The following is a 13,214-nucleotide window of genomic DNA, read 5'->3' as shown; positions in this document are numbered from 1 at the left end:
AGGAGTACCCAAGATCACACAGCTCATAAGAGCAAAGCTGAGACTGATATCCAAACCTTTTTGACTGTGCAGTCAGGCTCTTACATTCTTTAAAAATAATTTTGTTTTCTTCCTTTGTTATCAGAATGTCAGCTATTGCTGGTGACTGTTCTGTGTACCCGCCTCTCAGATCTGTCATTCTACTTACTGTTTCTTATCTATGTTGAGTTTAGAAACCAGATCTGATTAAAGATATGGGGGCCTCTACTATGAATAATGTAACATTCTCCAATATGTGACCACTGTGCCCTCTGCAGTGGTCTCTGAGAGGACTTGTATGAGGGCTGTCTTATCTTCTAGCTGTGTTCTGTATATGCGTCATTGTCAGCCAAATTCGGGGTGGTGGGGGCGAAGGGTTATTATACTTGCTCATGGAAAACTGTCATTGAGGCATAATGTGTGAAGTTTAATATCAGCTTTCAAAGGAAATGTTTTGTATGAAATGCAATTGGCCTAAGTAATTTGGCTATTCACAGTTACAGCGCCTCATTCCCTTATCTCTGATGCCAAAAACCAATATGCTCTGATAACAGAAAGCTTTGAATTGACATGAGGACGTTTATCATAGTCTTTATTTATCCTGCTTAGTATAAATAGCTTGTTCCTAGCTGTAGAAATATTAATGTTTTTGCTGCCTCAGATCCTGCTTGGGTGTAATATGTCATACCAATACATTTATAATAATAGTTCTTTATTATACAGAAAATTCTTAATTCTGTAAAACAACTAGTTCCCACTATGTCAGATTCTGCCAACAAAAGTCCCATCTCTAACATTTGTAACTAACTTATATACATTAACCACTCCTGTTTCTCATCTGTGAAATGTTTCCCCCGTTGTATCTCTTAATGATAATTAACAAAATTTTTAGTGTAAATTGAGGTGTAGTGAAAGTTGAAAAGTGCTCAAAGTAACTTTTCACGTGTGGATGCCTGATTTGGATCTGAAATGTTTAGCGCAGAGTGCCTATGTATATATACCCATATACTCACATACATGCATACACATATACACACTTAGTTAATATGTTGAAATAGTGTAGAGGAAATGAGATAATATAATTTTGTGCTATAAGTAATGTCTTATACATCATTAATCACTATGTGGTAGGAAGATGGAAGATTCTCTGCAGTGAGTCTGCTCTCTTTAGGCTCCATGAATATGGGGTCAGTGAGGCTGGAGGTGGGGCCGGCCTAGAGAAATTTGAGTAGGATCACAGATAACATCAGAATCCCGGTGGGCAGGGCAGAGAGCTTCCTGGGGGATCTTTAATTTTGCTAGGCAGTGATGACTTCCTAATTGTGGTTTATAATAATAAATATAAAGAGAAGATAGCCCTGTGACAGTGTTCTTTAGCAATGCTCGTCTACTCAGAGGCGCGTACAAAGATTGCAGATGGACGATTGGGAGCAAGGGAGAGAGGAAGGTGTTTGACCCAATCTCTGTGTAACAAAGACTGGTCACCAAAAGATCATAGATTGTGGGGTATAGTTGCAGGGACTAATTCTTCATTAAATCAACTGCATTTCCCCAAAGTGTGCTTTAATATATTTTTTTTTTAGCTAAATGTTATTTTATTGACCAAAGAACAAAATTACCTTGTGAAAGTATCCATTGAAAAGCTTAAAGAATTGATTCACTGTAAGTTTTCTATATGCTGCTCAATTTTTGATGCCACTATTTTCCTCTCAAAAGAGATAAATATATTTAAATCTCATGTAACTGTAAAGGTCCCCTTTTAAGTATACCAAAATTTAGCAACACATAACTGTGGGGTTTCCATTAAAATAATAAAAAAGGCATATCTATTTATGTTCACTCTTAACCAATTATAATAAGCACATGCACATTTGATTAATATATCTTATAGCTTAACATTACCAAGTACTATATGACATCTTTAAAATGCCATTAAAAAGTCAGTTATGTGGATGGCCATGTTTTCTTATGCTACAAAATAACTATAAGCTATTTGTAGAATATCAGCTGCTTTATAGCTAAGAGTTTACATTTAAAAAATCCCAGTTCCCTTTAATATAAACTATTATAAATTTGTCGCCCATGGATTCCTCAAATCTTTTGTGAGAAGCTATTTATATTTTCAGTGTGCACCATTTCCTGTCCCAAAGAATTCTATAGTCTATTACTCCTGTTTGAAGTAAAAACTCTTGTTTCTGCTAAAGTTGCCCTTCTATACTTCAGATATTGTTATCTTTTAGGCTTCCAGGCTATCCTTACTCTTTATGATTTATAGGCTAAAAAAGATTTTAAAAAAAATCATCTGTCTAGTAGCCACAATTCTCTAAACTTGAAATCTTTTTTTTTTTTTTTCTGTGACAGTGCTCCTTCTCCTATATTCTCAATTTCTTAGAACCTCCTTTGGTTCTTCTGATCTTGAGATGTAGCAGCCTGAACTGCCAAATATAAACTCTTCCCTGAGAGTTGGAGACAAATGGGAGTTCAGTGCTGGATGTGATCTTAGGAACTTGCATATGGATCTTAGGAATTTCCCAACCTTTTTGCTGCCTGCACAACACTCATCTTTCCCTATTGGTAACATTTCATTTATATGCAGTGTTTCTTGATGAAGCAGAATTTGAAGATAGGGACGGGGGTGATATTAGAGGGATCTCTTCTAGCAGGTTTTATAATCTCTGTGATGGATTATGTAGTTTTATTTAAAAGGACCCTTGGAGACTCTGATATGGGTCCTTTACTCATTTAGTCCAAGCAGCTTATTTTAAGGATGGAAAAAACAAATTGGAGATTTGAAGGATTTATCCTAAGCCATATAGCTAGTAAATGGCAGGGGTGGTAGAAGTAGGTCATTTTCTTCTGAGAGCAATGAGCAAATGGCATTAAAGGTAATTTATTAGCCTTTGCGATAAACTGTGCATACACATTCCTGAACCTCTCGTTTTACCAATTATTTTTGGCCTTATGTAGTATGATAAATCATGTGAAGTTCCTTGGAAATGGATAAAAGTTTCTTGCAGTGTCTAATATACCGTGCTCTGGCATTGGATCTAATTTTAAGAAGACTAACATAGGTAGTATGTTAACCTCTGAGCTATATTCTACTGAAATTGCATATGAAATTACATGAAAAAATCAGCCTATAAATTAATATACATTATTATTATAAGGTTTTAAAATGTTTATTTATTACAATAATATGAAGACAGTTTGGGCTGTTATAAATAGTGTTTAGTTTCTAGGATGGTTATTATTATTATTATTATTCATTTTTAAAAAATTTTTATTTATTTATGATAGTCACAGAGAGAGAGAGAGAGAGAGAGAGAGAGGCAGAGACACAGGCAGAGGGAGAAGCAGGCTTCATGCACCGGGAGCCTGACGTGGGATTCGATCCCGGATTTCCAGGATCGCACCCTGGGCCAAAGGCAGGCGCTAAACCGCTGCGCCACCCAGGGATCCCGGTTATTATTTTTAATAACTGATTACATTCATGATAAAAAATATCTGACACCCAGATATATGTGACCTTGAAAAAAATCTCCAAGATCTTTATTATTAAACTGCACATTTGCACGCTCTAAGCAAAATGAATTTCCCAATATTTCACTCAATTAATGTACAGATTAGGGAAAATATTATTTCTTGGGTATTTACTACATCTTGATACATTTATGTATGTATACCTCATTTTGTCCTTAAATTATTGCAGGAAGGAAGGTGCTATTCCTATTTTTGTATTAGTTTATTTAGTACATAACTTGAGTTGCTGCTGTGTGTGGGGCCTGGGGATACCAGGGACACTGATGATACAGAAGCTTTAAACAGACAACAAAATAGTCACTTACAGTCATGATTAGAGATATGATGAGGTGGGATATGGACTCCCACATCCCACCTACCATTCCAAAGGTAGGGAGTCTATCTTGGATCATCTGAGTGGGCCCAGTTCTATCACATGCATCTTTAAAAGTAAAGATGGCAGAAGTCAGGAGCCAAGGAATATGAGTGACCTCCAGCCAGAAGCCGGAAATGACGAGGAAAAAATACTGTCTCTAGAGCTTCCACAAAGGGACACAGCCCTGCTGACAACTTGATTTTAGTTCAGTGAGCCCCATCTCAGAAACTAACTGACAGAACTATGAGATGATAACAACCTTCAGGTGCTCTAAGGTACTGTGTTTGTGGTGATTTGTCACAGCAGCATGGCATGATAGCCAGGTTAAGGGATGTCATGCGATGTGTGGGGTGAGGTGCCATAGAAGGTGTTTGCACTGAGTTCTGGAGGGGAAGTAGAAATTGATTAGGTCAGAAGGGGAAGGTTAGTGGGAATGGGGAGATGGGGTAGAAGGATATTTAAGATAAAAGAAGTAAAAAGTAAAACTCTGGACTGAGGATTAGTAATTGCTTCATTTTTATAGGTAAATAAATAACCCCACAGGATTCTCAGACATTGCATCCTTTTCTTTTAGTCTGGGCGTTCTTAAAGGTTTAATAGAGCTAATCTATAATGATCTGCTTTTACATTAGCTGTTTGCCACATAACCTATTTTATTCACATGAATAGTCTTAAAAATAAATGATATTTATTCTGTAAAATTAAAGTGTTTGACTTTATCAAATTTTATAGTCATTAGTTTTATGTGAGTGTTAAGAATTGCCTGCCTGTTCATGATCGATTAATTGCATGTGTATACTCCTTTAATTTTTTTGCTTTTTCAGTACCTTTTGGGAACACCCTTTTTTTGGATATTCTTAATGTCTTTTTATTATTGTTTTAAAAATTGAAAATGTGGCTGGGGTTAGGTGGAAAATAAAACACCAGCACCACCACCAACCACACAAATTCTAGTGGGTAACGTCTAAATTTTAGAAAGTAAAGAAATACATATGTATGATTTAAAAAATTAGAAGGTTTATTACAAAATACAGCAGTTCTCTCACTACTCACCACTGTCCAATTCTCTGGGGGCAACTGCTTTTTCCTCTTTTGGCTTTTCCGTATATCATTTATATGTTTCTATATTCTAAATGAAATGCATACACTTTTACCTTCTAGTACATCAGTATTAGACTTATTTGGTACCCTGTTCTACTAAATATATAAAGTATACCTTTCTCATGTTTTCCCTTCCTCATCATTGAATTTTTTCACTTTTCATTGTGATAAAATACACATAACATAAAATTTACCTTCTTAACCATTTTTAAGTATACAGTTCAATGGTAGTAAATATTCATGCTGTTGTGCAACCATCACCACCATCCATTCCCATGATTCTTTTCATTTTGCAGAACAAAAACTCTTGTCTCATTAGACAATAACTTGCTATTCTTTCTTTTTCCCACCCCTGGCAACCACCATTCTTATCTTTGTCTTTATGGATTTGACTACTTTGAGTACCTCATATAAGTGGAATCATCCAGTATTTGTATTTTTGTGACTAGCTTATTTCACCTAGTATAATGTGCTCAGGGTTCCTCCATGTTATAACAAATGTCAGAATTTCTTTCCTCTTTAAGGCTGAATAATATCCCATTGTATGTGTATTACATTTGGCATATCCATACATTTGTTGATGCACACTTGGGTTGCTTCCATGTTTTCCCTGTTATGAATAATGCTGCTATGAATGTGGGTATACAGATATCTTTTCAAGACCCTGTTTTTAGTTTTTTGGGGTGTATACCCAAAAGTGGATCATATGTTAATTCTATTTTTAAATTTTTGAGGGATCACCATATTGTTTTCCACAGTGGCTGTATCAACTCATTGCTGAATTTTTAAATAAACAGATATTCAGTGTTGACAATGTTAGGTGTGTCTAAACATTATTAACAGCCAGGTGCTAAAGTTTACTCTAATTTTGCTTCCTCTCTGTTTTTTTTTACCTGAAATTAATAATTGCCTTGCTTTTATGTGCTTAGATTTCTTTGCATCTATTATGAATTCTTCCCTCATTTTCCAATGGTCTGACAGTACAATTTCCCACAAAGTCAATCATAGTAAGCAGTCTATCACTTCTAATATCTTTTCTTAGAGACATTTCTTCTGTAGATATACTTTCTATGCCTGCTGCAGAACCATAATCCTAGAGATTTTCTGTGCTTTTCTCCTATTTTGGAATCCCTATTTCCTGGATTTCAGGTGTGGGTTTGTGTGTGTGTGTGTGTGTGTGTGTGTGTGTGTGTGTGTGTGTTTTCTCTTTTGGGTTATTTCCTTGTTTTGTCAGAGTGTATCCTTCATTGGTTTTGTCAAAGTTTTGTCAAGTTAAAATAAGAAATCATAGCAGTTGGAATGGTGATGACAGTCCTCATCTGGCCCAGTTCATCCCGGTCTCTTCTGAGATCTCTTTTCACCATTAGCACAAAAGCCGGTTTGAGCTCTCTCGCATGCTCTCTCTCTCTCTCTCTCTCTCAGATCTTTTGTTTTTATGCTTTTCCTATCTTTTTTTTTCTCTTTTGATTTACAAACTGATTTTTGTGGAGGCCTTCTCTTAGTAGCTTCTTGAAAACTGGTGATTGGGAGGTAAGTTTAAATACATTATAGACTGTCATTATTCTATAAATACTTATTATAATACTGTAATAAGGACTCTGAGAAATATGGAGATACATAAGACTGTTTCTGCCCATAGTAAGTCTATAAAACAGGAGAACAAAAAACAAACCTATGTAATACTGACAAAGTATTAAATTCATTTGAAAGTATTTGAAATTCATTCAAAGCATGAAACAAGATCACAATCCAAAGGCTTTTCCAGGATACATGTGATTAATTTCTGTATAAGTAGGAGTAATGACCTTTTATAATCTCAGAGCAAGGAAATCTAATTGGCCTGGGATGTTCTAAAGAAGGTAGATCTTAACATTAAGGATCAGTGGGATTTGGGTAAGTGGAGGTGTCAGAAGGACATTTTTATGTGTATGCCAAGTTTTGGGGTAAGCACAGGATTAAGAATATCCTAGAGAAAAAAAAAAAAGAGTATAGTATCCTGATCTGACCAGAGCATTGGCGAGAACTGGGGGATAAGCTAGAAAAGTGAATTAACGATAAATTATGGAGGACATTGAGTTTCAGGAAAAGCATTTGGGTTTATTCTGCAGGCAGCCAAACACTATTGGAAGTTTCTTAGTAGGTAAATGCTCAGATGAGGTTGATGATTTTCTAGAACGGCTTATGAGTAGAAACATAGAGCTTTTGTGTCTGGTGTTTTTCACCTAGCATAATGCATTTGAGATTTCATCCATGTTGTTGAATCTATCAGTATTTAGAATAGTATTTCATTGTATGCATATACCATAGTTTATCTGTTTTCTACTTGATGACATTTGGGTTATTGCCTGTGTGGGGCCATTATGAATAAAGATTTGCATATAGGTTTTGTGTGGGTATATATTTTCATTTCTTTTGAGTAAATACTTAGGAGTAGGATTGATTGTTGGATTGTTCTTGAGTACATGGTTAACTTTATTAAAAAAAAAATCTGCCAAACTGTTTTTCAGTGGCAGTACCATTTTATACTCCCACTTGCAATGTATGAGAGTTGGCAGTTACTCTGCATTGTCACTAGCACTTGGTATATTCATTTTCTTAAAGCCAGTTTAATAGGTAGTGATATCTTATTGTAGTTTGAATTTACATTTCTCTGATGATTAATGATGCCAAGTATCTTTTCCTGTGCTTATTTGCCATCCATATATCTTCTATGATGACCTCTGTTTAAATCTCTTACCCGTTTATTTAAAGAATTTGTTTATTGATGTGTATAGAAGATACTTGTTCATTATAAATTCAGAGAATACAGGAAAAGTACAAATAGGAAAGTAAACCACCTTAAATCCCAGCACCTAGAAATAATTTTTAATATTAACATTCCGGACATTTATCCTTTTATCTATATGTACACAGATAATACTGTATGTAGGACGGGTAGATGGATGCATGTTGTATGGATAGATGAGTGGATGAGATAGAACATATATATGTGAGATCATATTACACATGCTGACTTTTTATTGTGATATAGTTCATATTACCATGAAATTAACCCTTTTAAAGTGTACATCTCAGAGGTTTTTAGTATATTCACTGTGTTGTGCAACCATCACAGTCCTCTTAATTTCAAAACATTCTATCACCCCAAAAGAAACCAAAAACCCAATTAGCAGTCAGTTCTGTTGCCTTCCACTCCAGTCTTAGACAACAGCTAATCTCTTTTTCTCTCTGTGTAGACATTTCTTATAATATGAAGGGAAACACACAAAATGTGGCTTTTTGTGTCTGGCTTCTCTCACTTGATATTTCAAGGTTCATACGTGTTAGGACAAGTATTAGCATTTCAATCCTTTTTGTGGTTGAATAATTCATATATGAGTATACTACCTTTTGTCTATTTCTTTATCAATGGACATTTGGGTTGATTCTGTTATTTGGCTATAGTAAATAATGATGTTATATGAAAATTTGTATACAAATTTTTGTGTAGATATGTTTTCAGTTCCTTTGGGTTTAAACCCATAGGGTGTAATTGCTAGTATCCGTATTTATTTATTTATTTATTTATTTATTTATTTATTTATTTATTTATTTATGAGAGAGTGAGTGGCATGAAGAGGGGTAGAAGGAGAGAGAAAGAGAGAATCTTAAACAGGCTCCATGCCCAGCACAGAGCCCTGTGTGGGACTTGATCTAATGACCCTTAGATCATGAGCTAAAAGCCAAGAGTCAGACGCTTAACTGAGCTACCCAGGTGCCCCTAAAATTGTTTGTTTTCTTCTTAAGAAGCTTGTGGTTTATATAATTTTAAAGATTGGATTTACAGGTTTGAAGATCCTTAAATCATGCAGCTCTACATTTCTGTGTATTAATTTTGATGTAGATTTATTGAAGGGTTTATAAAAGCTTGATTTTCCAAATATAATATTATTAAATGAGCTTAAAGAACCAACTTGTATTGACCTGAGTTGTTTTAAAATACGTAAAGTAAGCCCTTTAAATTATTTTCCTTTTACTTAAGTATTCTGATGTTACTGCTTCCTAGAACTCATTTAGTCACTCATTGCATGAATATTTATTGATATTTCCTCTGACTGTCAGGCATAATACCAAGGTATCAAAGTAAAACATTGGGGGATAACTTAATATACAATTAGGAGTTGCAAAATGGAGTCATAATTATTTTATGATATGGATGTGATTTTGTTAATATTTATATGTCTCTCTCCCTCTCCCTCTTCTCTCTATTTACATTACTCCTCCCATTAAGGATGATTCCAGACACCCATAGAAATAAATGTCTGAGTTACATTAGGTACTTAAACAAATAAAGGTTCCTTGGAGGCTGTCTGTTAATTTGTTTTTTAGGGTGTTCATGATGTGGACTGTCACTCTGTAAGTAATGTCATCCTTTGACTTGCAGCATTACTGACAGACAGAGTGCCTTGGAAGCAGAGTTGAGGGCAGTGCAGGCCTCTCGTCGGGACCTGGAGAACTTCCTAAAGTGGATACAAGAAGCAGAAACCACAGTTAACGTGCTTGCGGATGCCTCTCAGCGGGAGAATGCTCTTCAGGACACTCTGTTGGCCAGGGAGCTCACACAGCAGATGCAGGCAAGTGCATGGGAACCTGCACCCGGCATTTTTATTTCCCGTGTGTTGTTTGACCCAGCTACATGCAAACATTACTACGGAAGGGTGAGGTAGTTACCTAATTCTGAGATCCACGCTCGCGTGTGAATCATTGGTTTCTGGGAATCAGATCTCTAAAATATTATACTTAATAATAGAGAAAAAACACCTTGTTTTATGGAAGTAATAATTGTTTATTTACACTCATAGGCTCATAGCTGTTCTGTTTTTGTCATTTTAAACTGTGTTTCGCTTTGCCTTATTGAATCCTAAATTATAAGGGCATTTCCTTTTAATATGAAGTTGTTTCTCTCTCCATTTATTACAACATACTTAATATAAAGCTTCAAAGGCTCTGTGGCTTAATTTACAACTGCGAACATTAGGCTTTGGATTACTTTTATGTCTTACTTATGTATTACTTTTATGTCTTTAGCTTGATGGCTATGATTGTATATGCAGTCTGAGGTTCAAAGTTCTCTCCTCCCAAAATGTGCTAACACAGAATCTTCCCTTTACAAAAAATTGTTGAGGAATGTCACATAGCATGCCTGTATCTTTCTCTGCCCCAAGTACAATTGCTTCAGTGACCTTGAATTTACCATATTTGTGTTGAATGACCTACTCTTGCCAGTTGCAGACCGTCTCCTTCAGAACTTGGTTTTAAAATTGATTTTAATGGAGGGACGCCAGGGGGTCTCAGTGGTTGAGCATCTGCCTTTGGCTCAGATCGTGATCTCAGGGTCCTGGGAGTGAGCCCCACATCAGGCTCCCTGCAGGGAGCCTGCTTCTCCCTTTGCCTCTGTCTCTGCCTCTCTTTCCATGTCTCTCATGAATAAATAAAATCTTAAAAAAACCCAAACAAACCAATTTTAATGGAGAAGTTCCCTTGCCTACTACAGTTTCACATCTGCTTACTTCTGTATGCCATGTCATCCTCACATCATTTTGACCATCATTATTCCTGATATGCCTGTGAACTTGTGACCCAGTATCATCTGGGGCATGTCTTCTCTGGTCCCAGCTGATCACATGACTTCTCATGGGTAGAGATTACGGTATTCTAAGTACTGTAGAGTGTGTACATTCTAGGTAAATACTGACTGTGGCCCATGGACCCCGACTTCACCATTATGAAATTCAGCATGATGACCTTTCTGAGTCTTTTCTTAGAATTCTTTTCCCTTGAAACTCAGAATGTTCACAAATACGTGGATCTGGATAGCCTTCTTAGAACTATTCTTATTCTTACACATTTTTCCTAAGTTTGAAATTGTTTACACTAAAAAGAATAAACATTTTTTTTTAAAAGGAACTTTTGGGGAATGGGCCTACTTTAACTTGTTCCCATGCACAAGGACTGTTAGGGTGTTTTATGTATTAGTCCTCAAGACTAATTTACCGGAAACCTATGTTTACTTATATTACTTCTTATTTTGTATTCATTGCATTATACATTTGTGACTTAGTAATGAGGGTGGCCCAGCAAGTGTCAAGGTTAAATATGTTCTTTTGTGTCACCATCTAGAATTTCAGGAGGTCACTATCCATGTTATTTGAAAAAATATTTAGCTATTATCTCATTTTCAGGGGGTTCAAGAGGGATCCAAATGTGTGCTGATGCTGGAATGTATTATTTTTTATGATTTAGACAACTGGAAGCCTGACCTATGGTCAGGCTGTTCATGGGTGCTTACTTTATGTAATGGTGTTAAACTCAAAAGATATGCAGGTTGTGCACTTGACAAGGAAGCAGCAGTTTTTAGACAATGAGCAAAGGAGGCTTGAAATGAACCTAGATGATGAGCATTGGCAAAACATGGACCTATTTTAGAGTTTACGTCTCCTAGCGCATTTTATCTTGGGATATATTCTTAATATTTAATGAATACTCAAACTGTAGAAATAAATGTAAATGAAGATGTTTAAAATCTTTCTAAATAAAAATAACTAAGCACAAGATTGCTTGTTTTATGGCAACTGGCACCAAGAAAGAAAGGTTACTGACTAAAATAATAAAGCACATTATGACATGTATAGTAAATGCCTCTCAAAAATAGTTTAATGTTGTTGAAATTTAATGTTGTGGCTCATAAGAAGTATTAAAGAGTACAGTTATTAAGAGCCTATTTCAGTCTCTTTGTTTAAAGATAAACACATGTATTTTTTTTTGTTTAGAATATTTCCCGTTATGGTAATTTGCATGATTTTTCACTGCCTTGCTCCTTTTAAAAATGATCTTCATTTTAAAACATTCTCTCTATTTTATTTTTAAAAATCCTATGGCTTTATTTTTGGCGCTTTATAGGTGGATGCATTTAGAGACTTAGTACCTTTTGCTGAGTATTTCTGAGACGAGAATTTTTTTTAAGAGATTGTATTTATTTGAGAGAGAGAGAGAGAGAGAGAGAGACAGCACACTAGTCAGAGAGAGGAGCAGAGGGAGAGGGAGAAGCAGACTCCCTGCTGAGCGGGGAGCTTGATGCAGGTCTCTCCCAGGATCCTGAGATCATGACTTGAGCCAAAGGCAGACACTTAACTGACTGGGCCATCTAGGCGCCCTGAGACAAGAGAATTTAAATTATCCTATGACTTTTTGTATTAATGACTTCTCCATTTGTGTGACTGAACAGATAGTTAAAATGCAAACTTGTTTGGGAGTGGAAAGATGTTTGTTGAAGAAAATGAATGTATAAACAAAAGTGTCTGAAATTATAAAAGAAATTTTCTGGTGACGTGGTAGTGGTGGTGGTGGTGATGGGGGAATTTATGGGTGCACTAAAGAGACGGAATAAGGGGCAGCCCGGGTGGCTCAGCGGTTTAGCGCTGCCTTCAGCCCAGGGTGTGAACCTGGAGTCTCCGGATCAAGTCCCACGTCGGGCTCCCTGCATGGAGCCTGTTTCTCCCTCTGCCTGTGTCTCTGCCTCTCTCTCTTTCTGTGTCTCTCATGAATAAGTAAATAAAAATCTTAAACAAAAAAGAGAGAGGTGGAATAAGGATTTCAGCCCATGTGTGCTCTGTGCACAAGGGGTGTATGCAGAACTGCTTATGTGACACTGGGTTGTACTTGCTTCATGTCTTTATGACAACTGGATGCAGAGCCATGGGACCATTTCATGAAGATGATTAAGCTATTGTGTATTCAGTTTAAGGTGAATTTGGGTAAGTTTTGATAAGGGATAGTTTAGAAGCACAGTAGAAAGTGAAGATTAACTTCTGGGAGTATGCTATGATCCATACCATTTCTATTAAGGTTGGTTGATCATTTGGACTTACATATTTATGTCTCATTGCTTGTCTGCAAGGCAGTTAGGCTTTACTCCTCCACACAGTTGGCAAGAGAAAACCCAATCCTTTGGAGAGAGAAGCTCCTGAATTTCTGAGTGGTCCAAATCATAGAGGGTCTTGTTTGACTTGCTAAGGATTTTATATTTTAACCTGGTGGCAACAGGGAGAAATCATTAAAGAATAGTGAGCAAGAGAGTGATGCTATGGGATTTGTATTTTATAGGGGTCCAGCTGATGGCATTGTGAGGAATGAATTTGTGCTGGGTAAAACTGACAGTAGT

The 13,214-nt window shown here is 36.2% G+C and overlaps 1 protein-coding gene across 9 annotated transcripts in view; it reads left to right on the top strand.

Annotated features, from left to right (window-relative positions):
- Positions 1-13,214, top strand: part of UTRN (utrophin) — a 497,326-nt gene that overhangs the window by 256,553 nt on the left and 227,559 nt on the right. For all 9 annotated transcript variants that reach the window (XM_025997956.2, XM_072719084.1, XM_025997957.2 and 6 more), the window contains one exon: positions 9,438-9,627. In XM_025997956.2, coding sequence (XP_025853741.2) covers positions 9,438-9,627 — 190 coding nt within the window. The remainder of the gene's footprint in view (positions 1-9,437; positions 9,628-13,214) is intronic.

Source organism: Vulpes vulpes, chromosome 1 (genome assembly GCF_048418805.1).
Source record: "Vulpes vulpes isolate BD-2025 chromosome 1, VulVul3, whole genome shotgun sequence".
NCBI lineage: Eukaryota > Metazoa > Chordata > Mammalia > Carnivora > Canidae > Vulpes > Vulpes vulpes.
This window is presented reverse-complemented; position numbering and strand designations above follow the sequence as displayed.